At 41.5% G+C, this 19361-nt stretch overlaps 1 protein-coding gene across 1 annotated transcript in view; it reads left to right on the top strand.

Moving 5' to 3' along the window:
* Positions 1-19361, top strand: part of RYR3 (ryanodine receptor 3) — a 504411-nt gene that overhangs the window by 278811 nt on the left and 206239 nt on the right. The window contains exon 19 of the mRNA XM_032417231.1: positions 7680-7872. Within this exon, the coding sequence (XP_032273122.1) occupies positions 7680-7872 (193 nt within the window). The remainder of the gene's footprint in view (positions 1-7679; positions 7873-19361) is intronic.

Here is a 19361-nt window from a genome sequence, read left to right as displayed (position 1 = left end):
AACTGAAATTGGAGTCATTGTGTCCCTTATAGAAATCCCTTATGTAAGCGTGCCTCTTATGTAAGAAACCGTGACACATATTCTTCCCCAAATCCAGTATGAGGGCAAAGTTTGTCTCTACAACACAAACCTATATATTTTCTTTTGTAACTGGGAACTACATAACCCATTACATTTTCCTTCCTCCCTCAGCCTTCAGGCTAAAACCATCAGCTCAGATTCTGATGATATTTCTTATGGTTGGTCTGTATTTTCATTTGGTCTGTATGGGTTGTTTTTTTTTTTTAAGTTTTCTGTGGTGTTGTACATTCAGTAGAAACATTTAAAAATTTTTAGAAATGGTGTCAGCTCATTTACTTATTTATTTATGCTGGATCATTTGCAGGAAGAAAGAAATCTCTGTCCACATTTTGTGTGTCCCAGGGGACAGCGTGATACAGACAAAAGCAGATGCAAAAATGACAGGATGATGGGTTAGAGTGAAGTGAAAGCCTTGTCTTGTTGTTCTCTTATCCTCCCAACTTACCCTTCCCCGGTTCCATCTTCATGGAGAGTGGGGGTGGATCTTCCCTTCTTGGTTTGTGGAGCCCATGTCTGGCTGTACTGTAATAGCCTTTAGTGACATCAGCAGATGTCATAAGGTTCTCAGAAAGCTGTCTCTGATTTGAAAAGAAAGAGTTCTTATGCTTGTACATATCTACATCTCTTGAGTTTGGTAGGGTTGAATCTGTGAGGAAATGAGCGGAATTGACTTGAGAAAATCATTGCCCCACTGCCTGCTGAGTGCCACTCACCTCCTGCCATCTGGTTGCCATTACCCAAGCTACAGTCCCAGGACACACCTGAACAGAACTCTGCCTGGGGATTGGCTAAGGAAATACGAAGGACACCTAGACCGTTGGATGAAGCAGATTGGACCTTGTTTCAAAGAGAAACCATTCTCAAAGGAAAAATTTTACTCAGTCCTTCCCAGATTAATATATCCCTCTGCAAAATTTGCAGAATGAATATATCAGTGAGTCAGGAGACAAAGAATCCAGTGCACCCAGAAAAGACTACTGTTTGCATTCAGAACTTGAACATCCATCTAGTTGTGTATCATTCCAGGAGTGTGCAGCACTCCCATCATCCCTCTTGTCCTGTCTCCTCAGAAGACTAGGAAGCCAGATGTGCTGAGCCCACACCAGTCATCACTGGCAGTGGCCCTTCCAATTGGTGATACAGGAAAGGGGCTTGGGACTCAGGGCTTCAAATGCTGATTGTGGCTCTCTGAACATTACCCACACTTAGTAATGTAATGCCATATAGGTAGGGCACCTGAGTGGCTCAGTCGGTTAAGCATCTGCCTTTAGCTCAGGTCATGATCCCAGGGTGCTGGGATCGAGCCCCGCATCGGGCTCCCTGCTCAGCGGGGAGTCTGCTTCTCCCTCTCCCACTCCCCCTGCTTGTGTGCTCTCTTTGTGTCAAATAAATAAATAAAATCTTAAAAAAAAAACCAATGCCATATAGGTGTGTTCAAAGAACCTCACACCCTCAGTCCTCAGCATCTGATGAGTTGTGGAGAAACCAATGTCTACAAGACTTACGCCTTTTGTGCTCATTAAAACACAAAGCTTCCTTGGATCTGGCATCATTCTGAATTCCCCACCCAGCACACAGGGAACATATATCTGGCAAAAGGCACTGCAGGTAAATATGCCAATGTGTGCTCCAGCTGAAGAAATAAGGGCTCTGTTAATGACTCCCACCAGGACAGCGTGAATTTTGGACTATCTGATGAAAGGATAATTGTTGGATGAAGAAATGAAATGGAAATGATACTCCAGCTTTTACTGCAGGAGGGAGTGGAGGGTGGCAAGGGAGAGATGCTGGGAACTCATCATGACAATTTTTCTCCTTTCTTGAGATGTAAATGCCCAGGTCTGTTAACTTTAAACTTATGTGTATGTGTAAATTAAGCTATTGCCTTGAACTGATCTTTAATGTACTTATTAAAGTCAGTAGGTATTGGAAGGAAATATAGTGCCCCTAACACTTTGTCACTGGAAAGAGTCAAGAAGAAACAACATAGCTTTGGAGTTGTGCCTGGATTTGAATCCCAGCTCTTCTATTTACTGATTTTTTTTTGACACAGAAAAAATTACTTAACCTCCAGAGACTTGATTTCCTCAGATAAAATGAAAATAATGTAGGCTCTTAAGAAATTTAAATGAGGTGGGGCCCGTGGGTGGCTCGGTCAGTTAAGCATCCAACTCTTGATTTCGGCTAAGGTCATGATCTAAGGGTTGTGAGGTTGAGCCCTGCATCGGGCTCTATGCTCAGTGTGGAGTCTGTTTAAGACTCTCTCTCTTTCTCTTACCCTCGCCCTCTGCCCATCCCCCCACTCACACTCTCTCTTGTTCTCTGTCTTTAAAATAAATTTAAAAAATAAAATATTTTTTAAAAATGAATAAGTAAATAAATGAGGGAAGGAACATGAAGTTCTTGACACATGTTAGATACCCAGTAAATATGATTTCCTTTCCCTTATTGACTGTGGAGTCCACCGTAATCATAAAGGCAATATCCAGAGTTGTGGGTACCTCACTGGAGACCATGAGAGCAGCCCCATCCTAAGGGAATACCTGAGTCCCATGCTGAATGGGAAAGGAAGTTTCAAGTGAGATCATGGGATTTCGAATGAGCTTTTTCTCCTAGTAAGGAAAAAGCAGTCTTTATAGGTCTTATTAGCCACTGAAGCCTGTGAAATCACTTTCAAGCATCAGCCTTAGAAATATCTCCCATCTTAACACAGCCAACCTGCCCCACAGGCTCCTAAATCAGCTTGGCCACTGGGAATTTCCTTTCAGAGGACTGACTCTATTCTGGTCATGACATTACCTTCCCTCTCCTGACAAAGCATTCATGTAGCCTCTTGGGCTCAGAATTTAGCTCAGAGCCACCTATAGTGTGTTCCTGCCTGGGGCAGGGGGGTTGGGGGGGGGGGCAGTTTAACAGGAGGAAATTAACACCTACCTTTTCCTTTAATAACTTTTTCCCTTGCAAAATTGGAATAAGCAGAGGAATTTACCATCCCAAGTGATAAGTGATACAGGAAATGAATGGAGCAAAATTGCATTTCCTTATTATTATGACTTCTGACTTTCTAAACTTGTAGATCATTTAGCTCTACAGTTGAATTTGTGTGAGGGTCCTTACCTGTCTCCCTGCTAAGATGAGTCCCAGGGTTCATCTACCAAGACACTCCCTGCTGTGACTCAGACCTTTCCAGAAGCCCGGTGCTATGTGGAGAGGAGCCCAAGAGTGGCTGTAGAACACCAGCATTTTTACATGTTTGGATCCTCTCTCTGTCCAAATGCCTAAGTGTTCATGTGTTCTGTTCGAGTGCCAAACTCTGCAGTGCCTGGGGGAGTGGAAATGCGGAGCATCAGTGTTTCCATTTGCCTACATTACTCATCAGAAGAGGCTAATTCCTGCAGTAATCTGTCCTTGGGTTAATTTGAAGATGTGCAGCATATGATAAAGTGGGTTGTTCCTTTATCTTCAAATGCTGATTTGGAATGGCCTTTCTGAGCTTCCTGGGACCTTCAGGTAGTCCCAAGCCTCTGAGTGAGGGGCAGTTTCTTCAGACAAGGAGAGGACACAGGACTCCCCAGCCTGTTTCAGTGGGTGGTCGCTAGGATTATGGAGTTCCTATATCTTAAAAAGCAGTTGAGACAGCTTCGGCTCTATAACTACTTTTGCTTCCCTTCCTCAGAATTCCCTTCTGTTGGTTGTTCTGAAGGGTCAAGTACATTAAACATACTTGAAAGTGACTATTTTTTTAAGCACTATCTTCAATAAAGGGACTTACTGATTGTAATAATGCAATACAGTGACTTTTCAAATCACTTTCTGGACTCAGCCCTCAAAGCTATGATTCTCCATATTGTTAATTTTTCCTGATATTACAAAAGACATTCCTACAATGTTTTGGCACTTTTATCTACTGTTAGCCCAGTAATTAAAGTTTCTGGAGTTATAGAAACAAAAACAATAATAGTATTTATTGTGGGTTACAATGTGTCAAGCACTCTCCTAATCACTCCACATAGAATAATTCATTCAAAACCCGAAACAACTTAATGACATTATTTTCACTTGACAGATGAGGAAACGTGAGTCCACAAAAGTAAGTGACTTGCCCAAGGTCACACAGTAAGTGACAGAGCCAGTTCTCAAGCCTAGGGAGTCTGGTTGTAGAAATGCCCATTTACGGCTACACGCTGTACCTCTTGAGTTATGGTATCCAGGACATCAGTCATTTGTTTCATTAAAATCATAGGAATCAACATGGTACCTTACAAACAACCCTTGACAGCATCACTGTGGGCATTACTGTCCCCATTTCATAGATGTGGAAGCTGATTTTCTAATAAAATAACCTGTCGAGGTTCATGTAACACATAAAGACTTGGTGTTTGAACTTAGCCCTCCTTGACTTCACTTCTGCTCCCCGCCCCAATGACACCTCATGCCACCTGGGGTACAGGACTCTTCTGAATCATTTGGAGCCTCAAAAGCCCTCACAGCGTTAGAGATTTCTTCCTTTAGAAGAGAACAGATTTATAAAACCCTGTACAGAAGCCATTACACAATTCCCTCATTTTCTAGTTGGAAAATCTTTACACTACTCACATTTTAAAACTAAATATACCTTATCAGATGATCTTTTACAACATGAATATTATATGAAATGGACTTTTTTATTCAAATAGACTTCCCAAGACGTTGCTCTAAGTACTAAGTATGTGCTTCCTATCCAGTAATTATCAACAGTGTCCCTTTAGTTTCTAGATAATATTGGTCCCAACTCTATTTTCTGCATACGTTTTAAAAATAGGCTCAAGCCCTGATTTCACTTTGCCTATTGATGATCTTAGTGCTCCAGCAGCCGCTTCTACTTGGCACCCATTCTCTTAGAATAGAGTTTTGTAAAAGGCAGTGGCATTTACCACAAGGATATAATTGCTCATCCTGGTTGTTGTTTTCCACCGAGGGAGGAAGCCAGATAGGAGAAATTCTCCCAGCTGCCATTCCTCAGGAAGGCACTTGGCAACTATGGCATATTAAAGGCTAAATAAAGCTTGGAACTCAGCTTCTGATGGCATCAAAGCACCGCTGTAGATGAAGACTGTCGTCCCTTGTTGAGAGCGGCTCTGGAGCTTTACTGGCCGACGCTCAGGCCAGCACGGAAGGCAACAGCGTACTCTGAGCGGGTGCAAGAGTGGGCATTGGCATTACCATGCAACACCGTCAGTGTGTCCTAGTTTAGAGGAGTCTCAGGACAGTAGAGGACTTTCTAATTTGTATTTTTATCCAGCAAGGATCTGAATACCTTTAAAGTCTGTTGACCCACCGAGCGTTTCAGTTACTGCTTGGTGTTCCCAAGTTCACAGAAGTCCCTTGGAATTTTTTCAAATGACTACCATGATATCAGCCAGAAGTTAAATGAAAGGAAAAAGAAACATTCAAAGCAGGAAAGATGGGTTTTTAAGTGGGAACATAGGAAATACTAAGAATGATACCATTGTAGCAGGATTTGCTGAGTTTTAATATCATCCATTCCTTTCATAGCAGACTTGATTATGATAAGGAGGAAAAGATTTGGAGACCTGGGATCCCTGAACTCCAAAAAAGGACCCAAGAATACTCAGGCTCCTCAAATAAACTGGAAAGGTGTTGAACCTATGTGCTCTTCAAGTTTGGGCTTAGATTCCTTTGTTTTAAATGAACTTGTTCCTCGTTCTTAGTAATGACGCACGGTATAAAGTTACAACAGCCAAGTCCAAGGCCAACCCAGGCTAATGTGCGTTGCATACATGATTGTGTGTCACTGCACCATTGTGATGCAAATAGTCCAAGTTGTATGTTAGGTCCAGCTTTGTTCCCCTACCGCATCTCCTCTTCAAGCTCCCATCAATCCCTGCCTTCCTGCCTTACCAACCCGTTGCCATTCGGGAGGTGTTGTCATACATTCCTTTTGCATAAGCTATTCCTTCCATCTGGAATACTCTTATCTAGTGGATCTTTGATCCTTTGAATCTTGTCCCATGCTCCTAGGCTGACTTGGCACCTTCTTAGAAGGCATTACCTTGTGTACATCTTCATTGCAATAATTGCACTGAATTGTAGTTCTTTATTTAAATGTTTATTTCCCACCAGAATATGGATTTCTTAGGGGGAAGAACTGGATCTTCCCTCCTTAACCCCCAGCCCCACACCCAGTATCTGTCACCATGTAGAGCCTCATGAATGTTTGTGGAAGGGTGGGAGGAAACACGATATGGTTTTGTCAGTTGCCCCCAATAACCAGAAGGAGGTACCTAATACTTTTTATTAAGGAGAGTAAAGCAGTTTCACTATTTTAAAACCCATCACTTTGTTTAGAACCTACCACTAGAATAGCAGTAACCACTGGAAACATTTACGTTAAAAAGTTCTAAGCTGAGATGAAAAATGTTACATAGCATAGATATGTGTACAAAATTTGTAAACAACTCACATACCCATCATAGGAGGGTTTTTAATTACCTTATGGCATATTAGGAAGCCATTAAAATGCAGTTTCTAATGAATATTCCACTATACAATCATTTGTGATGTGATAAGTAGAAAAAACAAGTGACAAAACATACAATATCCTAGTTTGGGTGAAGAGTGCATGTGTGTGTGTGTGTATGAAAGTAAAAGCATTTTTTATTGAGTTACATTGTTTCCTTGTTTATATTTTTCAATATGATGAACATTTGTAACGAACATGCATTACTTCTGTAGTAAAAAAAAAAAATAGTAAGATATATTTTTATAAATTTTTTTGCCTGAAACTCCATTTTAATCCCTAACTTCTGCCTCTTCACTGCTCTCTTGCCAAAAGAATTGTAAACTTGGTAGGGGGATGGGTGAGAGAGTTATGATAATTTACTTTGAGAACTTCCAGAATGAGATGGTGTGACACAGAAATCCGGAGTGGTGATTTTTTCACGACTTTAAGTAAGGTCAGGAAATGACAGATCATCTTATGAAAGAGATATGCGGTAATAGCAACAAAAATCACCCATACAGTATATAATGGGTGATGTGTTTCCCTGATGGTATGAACTAATAGAATTCTTTAAAACAAACAAGCAAACTGTGCTGCATGGTTTAATGGCTGGATGACCTTGCTTTTATTTACTTTGATGGCTTCTGCATCCAGGGCTAAAGTGGCCATATCTTTTAGAGGAACTGGAAGAGGGCAAGGTCTTTGGACATCTGTGAATAAACACATGCACAAATGCAGGCATGCAGGCATGCACACATGCATGCCTTAGGACCCACACCCAGCAAAGGAATGTGTTTGTTACTTTAGACACCAAGCCAGAATCTGAGCACACGTTGAGGGGGTTGAATTCATGTCCGTTCTCATTGCTGGTAGTTGGAGAGTTTCCTCTGAGACTCCTCTTACCTCTGGCTGCCTACTCACAAGCTCAGGAAATCCTTTCTCATTGCTCACCTCACACTGGGAGAGCCCAGTTGTGTTTCAAATGCAGTAGCATATCCAGACCTCCTGTGTGCCACCATACCTCCCCACCTCCCACCGGTGGCCTGTGAGTGCCTTCTCCAGAGTCCCACACACCTTCTTGTTGTTTGCTCACCAGGCCGCATACCCAGAGCCGTAGCATCCATCAACCAGCACCTCCTGAGATCAGATGACGTGGTGAGCTGTTGCCTCGACCTCGGAGTGCCCAGCATCTCCTTCCGCATCAATGGGCAGCCTGTGCAGGGGATGTTTGAGAACTTCAACACAGATGGGCTCTTCTTCCCTGTGGTGAGCTTCTCAGCAGGTGTCAAGTAAGTGACGGCTATGATTTCATGAAGAGTAGCTGTTAGTTCACCTCCCCACCACTCCTGTGAGCTGGGGAGCATAGTAACGTTCCTCAGGACTTCCACACCATGAGTGACTTCCCCACATGACCCTCCCAAAATGATAGTGAAAGCAGAAGAGCGATCCAGAATCACTGACTCAGTAGATACTTGTTGAATACATACCTACCGCCAAAAGTTTTATAATGTCCTCATGTAGTAAGATAAATAAGATCTATGTAGAACCTTGCTTTAATAATTATATTAAAAATTACATGCTCATTATTAAAAATATGAAAGATACAGTTATAAATAAGACCGTATCATCTATGATCTCAACATTTAATGTCTGCTAATATTTTGGTGTATTTTATTCTACACATATATGAGGATTTTTTAATTGACATCACACTGTATATGAAGTTTTATGTCTTGATTATTTTTCATTCAACAATACATTAATGAACCTTTTCTTGAGTCATTATATATCCTCCTAAAACAATTTTTTTTTAAGATTTTATTTATTTGACAGAGAGAGACACAGCAAGAGAGGGAACAAAAGCGGGGAGTGGGAGAGGGAGAAGCAGGCTCCCTGACAAACAGGGAGCCCGATGCAGGGCTCGATCGCAGGAGCCTGGGATCACGACCTGAGCCGAAGGCAGACGCCTAATGACTGAGCCACTCAGGTGCCCCCTAAAACAGTTTTTATAGCCATATAATATCCTTTTATTTATCCATAATATAGCCATTACTTTGTTTTTAGACTTTCATGCCAATTCCATTTTTATCTTAAAAATAAAATTATTATGGACATCCTTGAGCATAACTCTTTGTCTGCATTTCTGTTAAGATCCTCCTAGAAGGAAGTCAAAAGGTATGAACTTTTTAAAGTCTAAATTTATAATCATGTGGCCAAGTAGATTTTCAGGAAGATTGTATGGAACACTTCAGAAATCATGATCAACAATTTTGAAATCTCAAAATCTTTTTTATAACTCATTTGACCTGAACTCATTTTGTGGTAAAACTGTTGCCAACAGAAATGAGGCTACTTTTTGTCTTTCATTTATTCCCCTTCTTTTGAATATTTGCATGTTTAACTGAAGAAATATTAATGTGTTTGATTATGGGGTTCACCCTCTCACCTGGCTGGGGGTTCTAGTTAATATATACTATGTAGACTTTCTTTTTTAAAACCTAAAGAATTCTGAAGTCTGAAACACAACTCCAAAATTTTCAGATAAAGGATTTGGGCCTATGGTATCATTTAAAGCAACATATGGGAATAACCAACCAATTGGATCTTCATTAACTTTTACTGTTATTGGTTATTTTTCATCTTTGCCAATTTGAGAATAACTTAAAGTTTTAATTTTCTATTTCTTTGATTACCAATATACCAGTGTGGTTAAGCATTTTTTATGCTTATTGTTTTTACATGTTATCTCAGCCCAATGTTTTTATTTCATGTTCTCTGCCTTTCTGGTATTAATTTTGGGGGCAATTTTTTCTATGTTAAGACTATTTAAAATACTACCTTATTGGTTTCAAATATTTTTCCCAGTTTATGATTTACATTTTCACACTTAGTTTTATTTTTTTGTTTTTTGTTTTTCCCTTTTATAAAAATAATGCAAGTCAAGGAACAACCAAGAACCCAAAATCGTACCACCCAGAGATAATCATATTACCTTTTCATTTATCTATCTCAATATTTTTATGTTAAGTTGGATTTATACTACACATGCTGTTTTTCTACATACTGTTGCGAACTATTGTGTTCACTGCTCTGCGCCTTCTCTTGTACCAGTTAGATGCTGTATTATTTTAGTGCGACTATATGTTTTAATGTCTGTAAGACAAGACCCCATTATAAGTCTTCTTCCCCAAGATTTTCTTAGTCATTCTTGATCCTTGCTTGTTAAAGAGATCACAGTCAACTGAGTGGGAAACTAGAGTCAACACAGTTGGAATCACACTGGTTTCCGTGGAAGCCATTGGAAAGAGCCATAAGAGGAGGGGTGTGAAGAACAGATGCTTGGAGTTCAGACCACAAAGAAACCATCTCAGAGCTTGGGGATGGATTTCCAAAGTGACACCACCGTGATAGGCCTCAGCACCTCAGGTAGACTGATAAACTAAGACATGTTCACATATCTTCCAACAGAGGACAGAATTTTAGTTCTGTTTCAGTTAAATAATTTAGAAATAAAGAATTATCCTTTGGAAATGATATTCAGCCTTTGGCATTTGATGCAGATATGCAAATACACGTGGTATAAGCTAATGTATGTTTGCAAACATACAGAGTGATACAATATACAGATACATACATGCAAATATTTATAAATCTATTCATGTAGGTGGATACAATATGTTTAAATTAAATATTATCATTGTTTGAGATTCTTTTAACAAATGGAGACCCACTATAGGAAAACCTTACTAGGGCTGCAAATCTACTCATCAGTGTTTCAAGCCAGAGAATCTTCTATCAGCCCCAAGGACTGTATTCTAGAGTTGCAAGTTTTTTGCCTGTGTTTCTCTCCGCTGAGGAATTCCAGTTCTCCTATTTTAAATGTGACGTAACCTGTCGTTCTTCACTGATATCCATAAGAAGCATGTAGAAAACAAGGAGCATTGCTGAAGGAGACACTGGAAACACAAAGAGAACTGATTGGAACAGAGACCTCTGGCAGTCGGGGGCAGGGTGGTGAACAAGCATATGCCCCATTGTACATCCTCCCCACTTTATTCCCCAGGAAGAAAGAGAATGAGTAGAAATCTAGATACAATGTAACAGCATTTGGTTAGCCACCTGTTGGCTCAATACCTTATTTGGAGAAACAAGGTCACTTTGAGCAGTCCGTTCCCAGGACCATACTTCCCTGGGTAGCTAATGGCCTTGGTCACCCAGCATCACTGCCCTTCCCTTCTTCATTTGTTTTGACCACATCCCACTTTCTGGGTTTTACTTATTTTCAAAGCAAGTACATACACCTGCTTCTCAAGTATCCCATCTGAGAGAAGTGCTTAGCCAGAAGTCAGATCTCTGGAGAAAAGGACCTTTTTTAGTCTGCTGAATAATGGACTTTCGTAAGTCCATACAACAATCTCATATAATGATATTTTTTTTTGATGTAGTGTTCCATGATTCATTGTTTGTGCATAACACCCAGTGCTCCATGCAGAACGTGCCCTCTTTAATACCCATCACCAGGCTAACCCATCCCCCCACCCCCCTCCCCTCTAGAACCCTCAGTTTGTTTCTCAGAGTCCATAGTCTCTCATGGTTCATCTCCCCCTCTGATTTCCACCCCCTTCATCATTCCCTTCCGGCTGTCTTCTTTTTTTTTTTTTTTTTTTAACATATAATGTATTATTTGTTTCAGAGGTACAGGTCTGTGATTCAGCAGTCTTACACAATTCACAGCGCTCACCATAGCACATACCCTCCCCAATGTCTATCATCGAGCCACCCCATCCCTCCAACCCCCTACCACTCCAGCAACCCTCAGTTTGTTTCCTGAGATTAAGAACTCCTCATATCAGTGAGGTCATATGATACATGTCTTTCTCTGATTGACTTATTTCGCTCAGGATAATACCCTCCAGTTCCATCCACGTTGTTGCAAATGGCAAGATTTCATTCCTTTTGATGGCTGCATAATATTCCATTGTATATATACCCCACATCTTCTTTATCCATTCATCTGTTGATGGACATCTTGGCTCTTTCCATAGTTTGGCTATTGTGGGCATTGCTGCTATAAACATCAGGGTACATGTACCCCTTCAGATCCCTACATTTGTATCTTTGGGATAAATACCCAGTAGTGCAATTGCTGGATCGTATGGTAGCTCTATTTTCAACTTTTTGAGGAACCTCCACACTGTTTTCCAGAGTGGCTGCACCAGCTTGCATTCCCACCAACAGTGTAGGAAGGTTCCCTTTCTCCGCATCCCTGCCAACATCTGTCGTTTCTTGACTTGTTAATTTTAGCCATTCTGACTGGTGTGAGGTGGTATCTCATTGAGGTTTTGATTTGGATTTCCCCGATGCCAAGCGATGTGGAGCACTTTTTCATGTGTCTGTTGGCCATTTGGATGTCTTCTTTGGAAAAATGTCTGTTCATGTCTTCTGCCCATTTCTTGATTGGATCATTTGTTCTTTGGGTGTTGAGTTTGATAAGTTCTTTATAGATTTTATATACTAGCCCTTTATCTGATCTGTCATTTGCAAATATCTTCTCCCATTCTGTCGGTTGTCTTTTGGTTTTGTTGACTGCTTCTTTTGCTGTGCAAAAGCTTTTTATCTTGATGAAGTCCCAATAGTTCATTTTTGCCCTTGCTTCCCTTGCCTTTGGCGATGTTTCATATAATGATTTTTAATCATTAACTCATCCATCCAATATCCCTCAGAGCAATGAGATAGAACTTTTTTTGTTTTTTTTGGTGAGGACTTATTGAAATCTCTTAGCAAAGAACTGTAGCTAGCAGGTGAAGAAATAGGCGACTCAAATGTATCCACATATAGAAGATGCTTCTAGCATCTCTTGTCCAGGTTAGCAGAGCATGCAGCCTTCTCAGTGCACAGGAAAAAGAGAAGCTAAGTTCCAAGGTTAGACAACTTCTTTTTCTTGTCCATTTATAAGGCACAACTGGTGAGAGAATTTAAGAAACTGAAAAATCCAGATGTGTTGACTTGAAAAGTTTATACCTTAGCTATGAGAGCTTCTTCCTTAGAACCCCTGAACAGATGGTAATCTAAAACGTGGTGCCAGGGGGTTTGATGTCTCTCAAGCCTCCTCTCTATCAGGAAAACATCACCTCTGACATATTCCTGTCTTTGGTTCTCAGAACATGACATGATCTGAGGAGAGATGGAACTGAGCGCACATTTGGGAAATACATTTTAATGAAGTACATCCAAGTCTCTCACATGATATCTTTGGTCATTCTCAGTGCTGCTCCTATGTTGGAGAGTAGCCAATTAATTTATTTTTATTTGTGAGCAAATGGGATCAATATACCAGTACTTACTCTCATATCAACTGGTAATCTATGATTTGGTGCTGAAACCCAGAAGTTTCTCCCTATACTACTTTAGTTCAGTTGTACAGAAAGCTAGAGAGAGAAACCAGGATATTAATTCCAAGTTTATTAAAGTATCTTATTGAAAATAAATATGGTTAATAACACTGTTGATCAGGCGACTGAGTCCTCTGGTTGTCGGACCTGTGCCAAGTTCCACTGTGAGTGGTCAAGGTGAGGAAGGCAGAACAGAAGTGCTGAGGCCTGGGGCGCCTGAGTATCTCAGTGGGTTAAGCATCCAACTCCTGATTTCGGCTCAGGTCATGATCTCAAGATTGTGAGATCCAGCCCCACATCAGGCTCCATGCTTAGCATGGAGCCTGCTTAAGATTCTCTCTCTCCCTCTGCCCCTCCCCTGCAACTCAAGCGTACATGCTCGCGCTCTCTCTCTCTCTCTCTCTCTCAAAAAAAAAAAAATTGCTGAGGCCCTCTTAAAGCAGTCCTACATGTTAAGGATGACACTACTCTCAAAAATGTAAATTTAAAAGCTAAAAGAACAAGGCTTTATTTTTCATATACAAAATAATAACAATACATTTGAAAAGAAATTTTTGTTTTCACCCGATATAGTAGAATACTTGCCTGGTTTTATAGTGTCTCTCCCAGCAAGGTACAAGCTTATGCCTATCTAGGAAGAGAGCCTTCTCCAATCATAGAAGCATTCAGGATTGTTTCTCATATTTATTTTCAACTTCTGTGTGGCTTCTAAACTAGATTTCTCTTTTACAGCCCCATTTCCTCCTAATTATTGGTTTTTGCTGAGGTCACAGTCTTGAATTTGTGACCCCATAATTATTTTTGTAACTACAAACTATGTTGTTAATAATACCTGATTAAGATGTCCCTGCTAGCAGTCATCAAAGAGCAAAAATCTTTTTCAATTATATTTACCCACAGTGAAGTCAAAGGCAGCATGAGTAATTACTAACAAAATCCACAAACCAATATGTACTCTCTTTTCTAACTATTATGAATGTGCCTCCTTAGTTTTCTTCTCAGTGTGGTTTGTTCGTGGATACTATTCATGCAGTAGGCCTTCAATGTAACAACGCTGTTTGGTTATAGGACAGAATTTAGGTCCCAAAAGGTTGAGTTACTTATATGCCAGCAAACCCCTTATTAAAATATAGTCTCACCCTGCGAGGTGGCATCTTGGCATGAACTGCATGGATAACGTGACACAGAAGCCACAGCGTATAGTGAATTTGGGGTGATACTTTTTGTTTTGCAGAAAATTGATGAGTTAATTGCTGTAGTAGAATATATTTTATAGCCATAGTTAAACTCCCCATAGAGCTATTTAATTGTCTCACATAACTCTTTTACCAGCCCTTTCAAATTTATAAAAACTACAATATCCAAAGGTGGTTGGTATTTGTGGTTGCTGTTTGTTTTCTGTTGGTATCTACCAGACTTGGCTAAAATTCAGGTAACCCAACAGCTTCACTATTTCCAGCTTGCTGTGGTCAACGCTGTGGAAATTATTGCTGAGATAAATATACCTCTGTGGAGAACATGATGAGCACTGGCTGGATTGCCCTGGGCTTTCATCAGACACTGGCCAGAAAGCAGTATGAGTGTGGGAACACATCACTCAGATTGTTCTCCCATCTTAGCAATAAGGACTGAAGATGCAATTATGAATCATGACTTAGGAGTTGAATTCAGGTCGGCCAAAGCTTGTTAATTCTTCCTCCTCTTAACCACAGCCTGTATCCTTTTCTTCTTTGGAACACCACCTTCCCCACTGTCTGGGAGAGATTCAATAGCGGAGGAGAGGAATGAGACATCCAGTAAGACAGACTCAAGTGACATCACATGTTTGCTAGTAAGCTATGGATAAGGAACCCGAGTCATCCTTCTTGAGCATGACAAAGCCTTGTCTTGATTTTTACTGTATTTTTTATTCATGGGTCAGTCTTTCATATCTGAGAACTTACACTAGGTAGTCTCATCTCTTCTGCAAATTGGCAAGCCACAATGCCTAAGTCTCAAAAGATTAAGTTGCAAATGCTAGCAGGGATTTTTCAATACAATTTGCTCTGTTTTCAAAATCAGTCAGTAAATCAAAAATTCCTCCACATATCCCCAAATTTCACTACTCCCAGGAGATTAATGAAGCTATTGCTCATCTCTGAGGTGGAGGGATCTAAGGGCACAGTCACTTGCTGTAATCACTTCAGGAAGGAAAAAAAAAAGAAAGAAAGAAACCTTCTTTGAGAGCTGATGGAATGTCTTAAGTTTTAGGAAGAACTCAAGAAGATGATAACAGGTACTTTAGTGGAAGAGATTAAATTGATTAATGAAATTGATTTTAAAATCCATTCATGTAGAGAAAAGGGATCAAGGATCCTTGACCGAAGGATCAAGAAGGACTAATTTTAATGAACTCAGTTCTTAAATTATCTTTTTATTTTAAATTTATCATCTGTGAGGCCAGGAGATTCTGTAGAACCCAAGGAGCAGGGAAGAATGCACCTGGAGAAGAGAGATTTACATTCTCATTGGAAAATTCTCATTTATGAGTGGGACAAAGGATTCAAATCATAAACCTTAAGTGCCAGATAACTGGATTTATTGAAAGAAGTAGACTAGGTATCTGTAACTTTGTTGTTTTTCTTGCTACCCCTTCGAATTCGTGCTCTGGGCAAGTTCTCAGGCAGCCTCTGTAACCTTTATTACTCCTTATAAGAATGAGAACAGTCTTGTTGGTAACATCAAAACTCAGTAAAAACTCAGATTTGTATGCAGTTGGTGGCTATAAAAGCTCAAATTTGTATGCAGTTGATGTGTGAGGCCTTCCCATTGGGCTTGCAGCCAGAGGCCGGGCTCCTCCAGGGTCAACCAGCTCTGTCTCCGACCCCCTGCTGAGCCGAGGGGGAGCTGCCTGGGTGCTGCGGGGGAGGGGCACAGCCTGTGGGGGTGGGAGTTGGTGCAGCTGTGGCTGGCAGCACACCTTTGTGTAATGACGTGTAGCAGCTTTCTCTTCTGGGGCCCTAGTGTAGTTTCCGTGGAGCCTTAGGCCGGGAGCATCTCCCTGCAGTTCTTTCCACACACGCTTTACCACCTGTGCTGGCCGCTGCGTTCTGGCTGACCCCCAGCCCTACTCTGTATTGCCCTCCCCCCCGCCCCGCCGTGCGCACAGGCCTCCCACTTCGCCCAGTCCCCGGGGTTCTGATCTCGGCACAGTCCTTTGCCTCTCTGGGCATAATTCCTTTCAAGATGGCTGACAGGCGGCTCACTCGTGGAGTCTATCTGGCCTTCCAGGAACATAGTCCTTGGCCCCACCCTGAGCAGAAGGGCAGCTCTTTCCCTTGAGGTCTTCTGTGTCCCTCTGTCTCCTTCTCTCCCTCTCTCTGTCTGTTCTGTCACCAGGCAAACATGTCCCTCACTAAATTCCAGGGGACACTTGCAAACTTCTCAGTGGTTCTTAAGCACTCAGCATTTGATTTCAGATAGGAGAGCACTCCCTTCCCTTTCTCCCTGACAGTTCCCTCCAAATGACTTATCTTCCTTTCATTGGCTTCATCATTTTATGACGGACTCTCATAGTGGATGCAGCATCCCACTTCAGGGTGTGCACAGATTAGCATCCTCTGAATTATCTGCCTGTGGGACCTCTGCTGAAACTCTAAGACAGAGGGGGAATCCCATTTTAATGTCTTCACATAATTAAAGTGAGTTTCAGGTGTTTCTTTTGATTATTTTCTTCAAGCCTGTCCTTATCGCTAGCTATTTCCTTTGACCTGGCCAGTCTGGATCTCCCAGAAAGAGTTCTGAGGAGGACCACCAATATTAGTTGTGGTTTGTTGGAGCCCTTCCCAGAGACTCTGGGCAGCGAGGGAAGGAGCCACAGACAGTAGGGGTGCCTGGCCCCAGCTCTTGTCCAATCCCACCTGCCGAGGGGCAGAAGGCAGACCTTCTGTCCGGCAGGACCCTTTTTTCCGCCCACTGAAGCACAGCGTAATGATGTTTGGAGACAGATGCTTCAGTGAGCAGTAAACACTGATTTCTGGTTATGTAAATTTTTCATTGTACAGTTTTTGTGGCCATTAGAGGAAATGAGATGAAGATTTATAACCAAACTATTCTCTTTTTAATAACTGAATATAAAAACAGAAATGGTGATTTTCCCTATGTGCTGTGTGGAACTCCACCTTTCTTGATTTGCTCTCTATCCAGAAGATGACAGCAGATGTTAAAATGTAAGAGAACTTTTAAAACGAAACAGAACTGGCAAGACAGCTCATGAATAATTAAGTCCAGCTAGAAGACCTCGTAGGAAATGATTTACTTGTTCTTAGAATCTGTACGCCAGTGAGTAACAAAGAATACACTTGCTGTACGAGCTCCTGGGCATTCAGTTTCTCACAGAAAGGATGCTCAAGGAGAAGAGAGAGGCAAAAAAAAGAAAAAAGTCCCACACTCTTCTTTTGCTCAAAAAGATCTAGTTCTATCCCACAGTTTCAGCATGTCAGTAACACAATCTGCTATGTTGCAGTTGAATTGGGAACTTCTCAACCAATAATTTCAAGGCTTAGTCATTATTTCCTGAAGGTTCACTAAATTAGTAACATTGAAGGCTAATGACTCAATTTTGTTTTAATGTCATTGTGCATATTCTTAATACACGTATATCTTGCCCCGTTATGTAACATTTAATGTAGGACCATTCAGAAGGGACTATTGTGGTTCTAATTCTATATCATTGTTTAGTACTTTAAAATGGGAAAGTGGGGGGTTTCATATGATTTCTATAATTAATTTTAAAACAGCATTTTGTTAAAATGCTGTTTGGATAAAGAATTTGTATTGGGTAGAAAAAAAAAACCTTAATATCTCCCACTTGGAGAGAGTTTTATTTTCCGGTTTCATAATTAGGCCACTTCTGCAATCACAATTACTCAGCCAACACTGAGCCTCTCTTGTAAGGTTGCCCTACCAGAACATTCGAGCGAAAGTAAGTGAGGCCTGGTGGAGAGCCTTGCTGTGAGAGCTTTGCTAGGTCATAACCCTTCCTCCACATACCTCATCCCCCCGCACCCACGTGCCCACTCCAGCCCCCTCCATCAGCGGTTCCTAACAATCCTTACTCCAAAACAAAACTGGGATCTGTCTGTTGTTTTCCATCTTGTCCATCATCACATTGGTTCAGACTGTCCTCCTCTCCCACTGTGACTAGTTTGGTGTCAGGTGCCTCCAAATACCGGTTAATTGGTCTGCTTCTCTGTTAACATAGAGCAGCGAGAAGAATCTTGCATTTCTTCTCCTTAAAGTCTTTCCAAAGCTTCCCGCCTGGAATACAATCTCCTCTTCTTGCCATGGCTCACAGACCCTACCTGATCTCACACTGCACACCCCCACCTCCTCTCCTGCCCCTTGGGCTCTCCACCCAAGCTCTTTCCTGCCTCGGGGCCTTGGCACATATTGTTCCTCTCTGCTTGGAATGTTCCTCTTCCAGATTTTATTTTTTTTTTTTTTAAAGATTTTATTCATTTATTTGAGAGAGAGAGAATGAGAGAGAGCACATGAGAGGGGGGAGGGTCAGAGGGAGAAGCCGAGCAGGGAGCCCGATGTGGGACTCGATCCAGGAACTCCAGGATCATGACCTGAGCCGAAGGCAGTCGCTTAACCAACTGAGCCACCCAGGCGCCCTTCCTCTTCCAGATTTTAGACTCCTTAGCTCCTCTTTATCCCACAGGGTTAGCTCACATCTCCTCCTCAGAGAGGCCTTCCTGCACTCCAATCTAAGAGCCACCCTCTTTCCAGAGTTATTCCACATTGCCCTCTTTGTTCCTTCCTCGATATCTCCCCATCAGTAATTATGACTGTTTTTCTAGTTGGATGCCTGCTCTGTGACTCCAGGGACACTGTAGTCTTTGTTCATTGCCGAGTCTTCCGTGCAGAGAACAGCACGTCATACGGGTTCAGTAACTCGTTGTTCAGCAGAGGGAGGAGGAGGGTGAGAGTGTTGAGAGCAGATGCTACATGTATGTATTGATTTTTCCTGTGGGAAACGAGTGTTGCCCCTGCAAGGCTACATATCTTTTTGTGTTTTAATGACTTAAAACCATGGTCATATTTCCTCATCGGATTAATGTGGTTGCTGTTGATTTACAAAAGCTCTATTTCTTGTTACAAACCTGGGAGAATATGAAGTGTCATTTTGAAATGCTTCACTGTCGTCCTCTCTTCCTTGCAAGGGGAGCTTTGGGGTGTAACTATACCCGTAACCGAACCTATATATGTGAGGCTGAAATTCAGCCAGAATGCTGAATTCACATATTGAAAGACTTCAGTACACTGGAAATCAGTGCCTGCCATTCCTGTGAACCCCCAGGTGTCTTCCCCCCTTCCTGGGAGGTCTCTCTGCAGGCACTGCT

The sequence above is a fragment of the Phoca vitulina genome, unplaced genomic scaffold (assembly GCF_004348235.1).
Source record: "Phoca vitulina isolate PV1807 unplaced genomic scaffold, GSC_HSeal_1.0 scaffold20, whole genome shotgun sequence".
Taxonomy (NCBI): Eukaryota; Metazoa; Chordata; class Mammalia; order Carnivora; family Phocidae; genus Phoca; species Phoca vitulina.
Note: the sequence above shows the minus strand (reverse complement) of the source record. Positions and strands in the feature narration are given on the sequence as shown.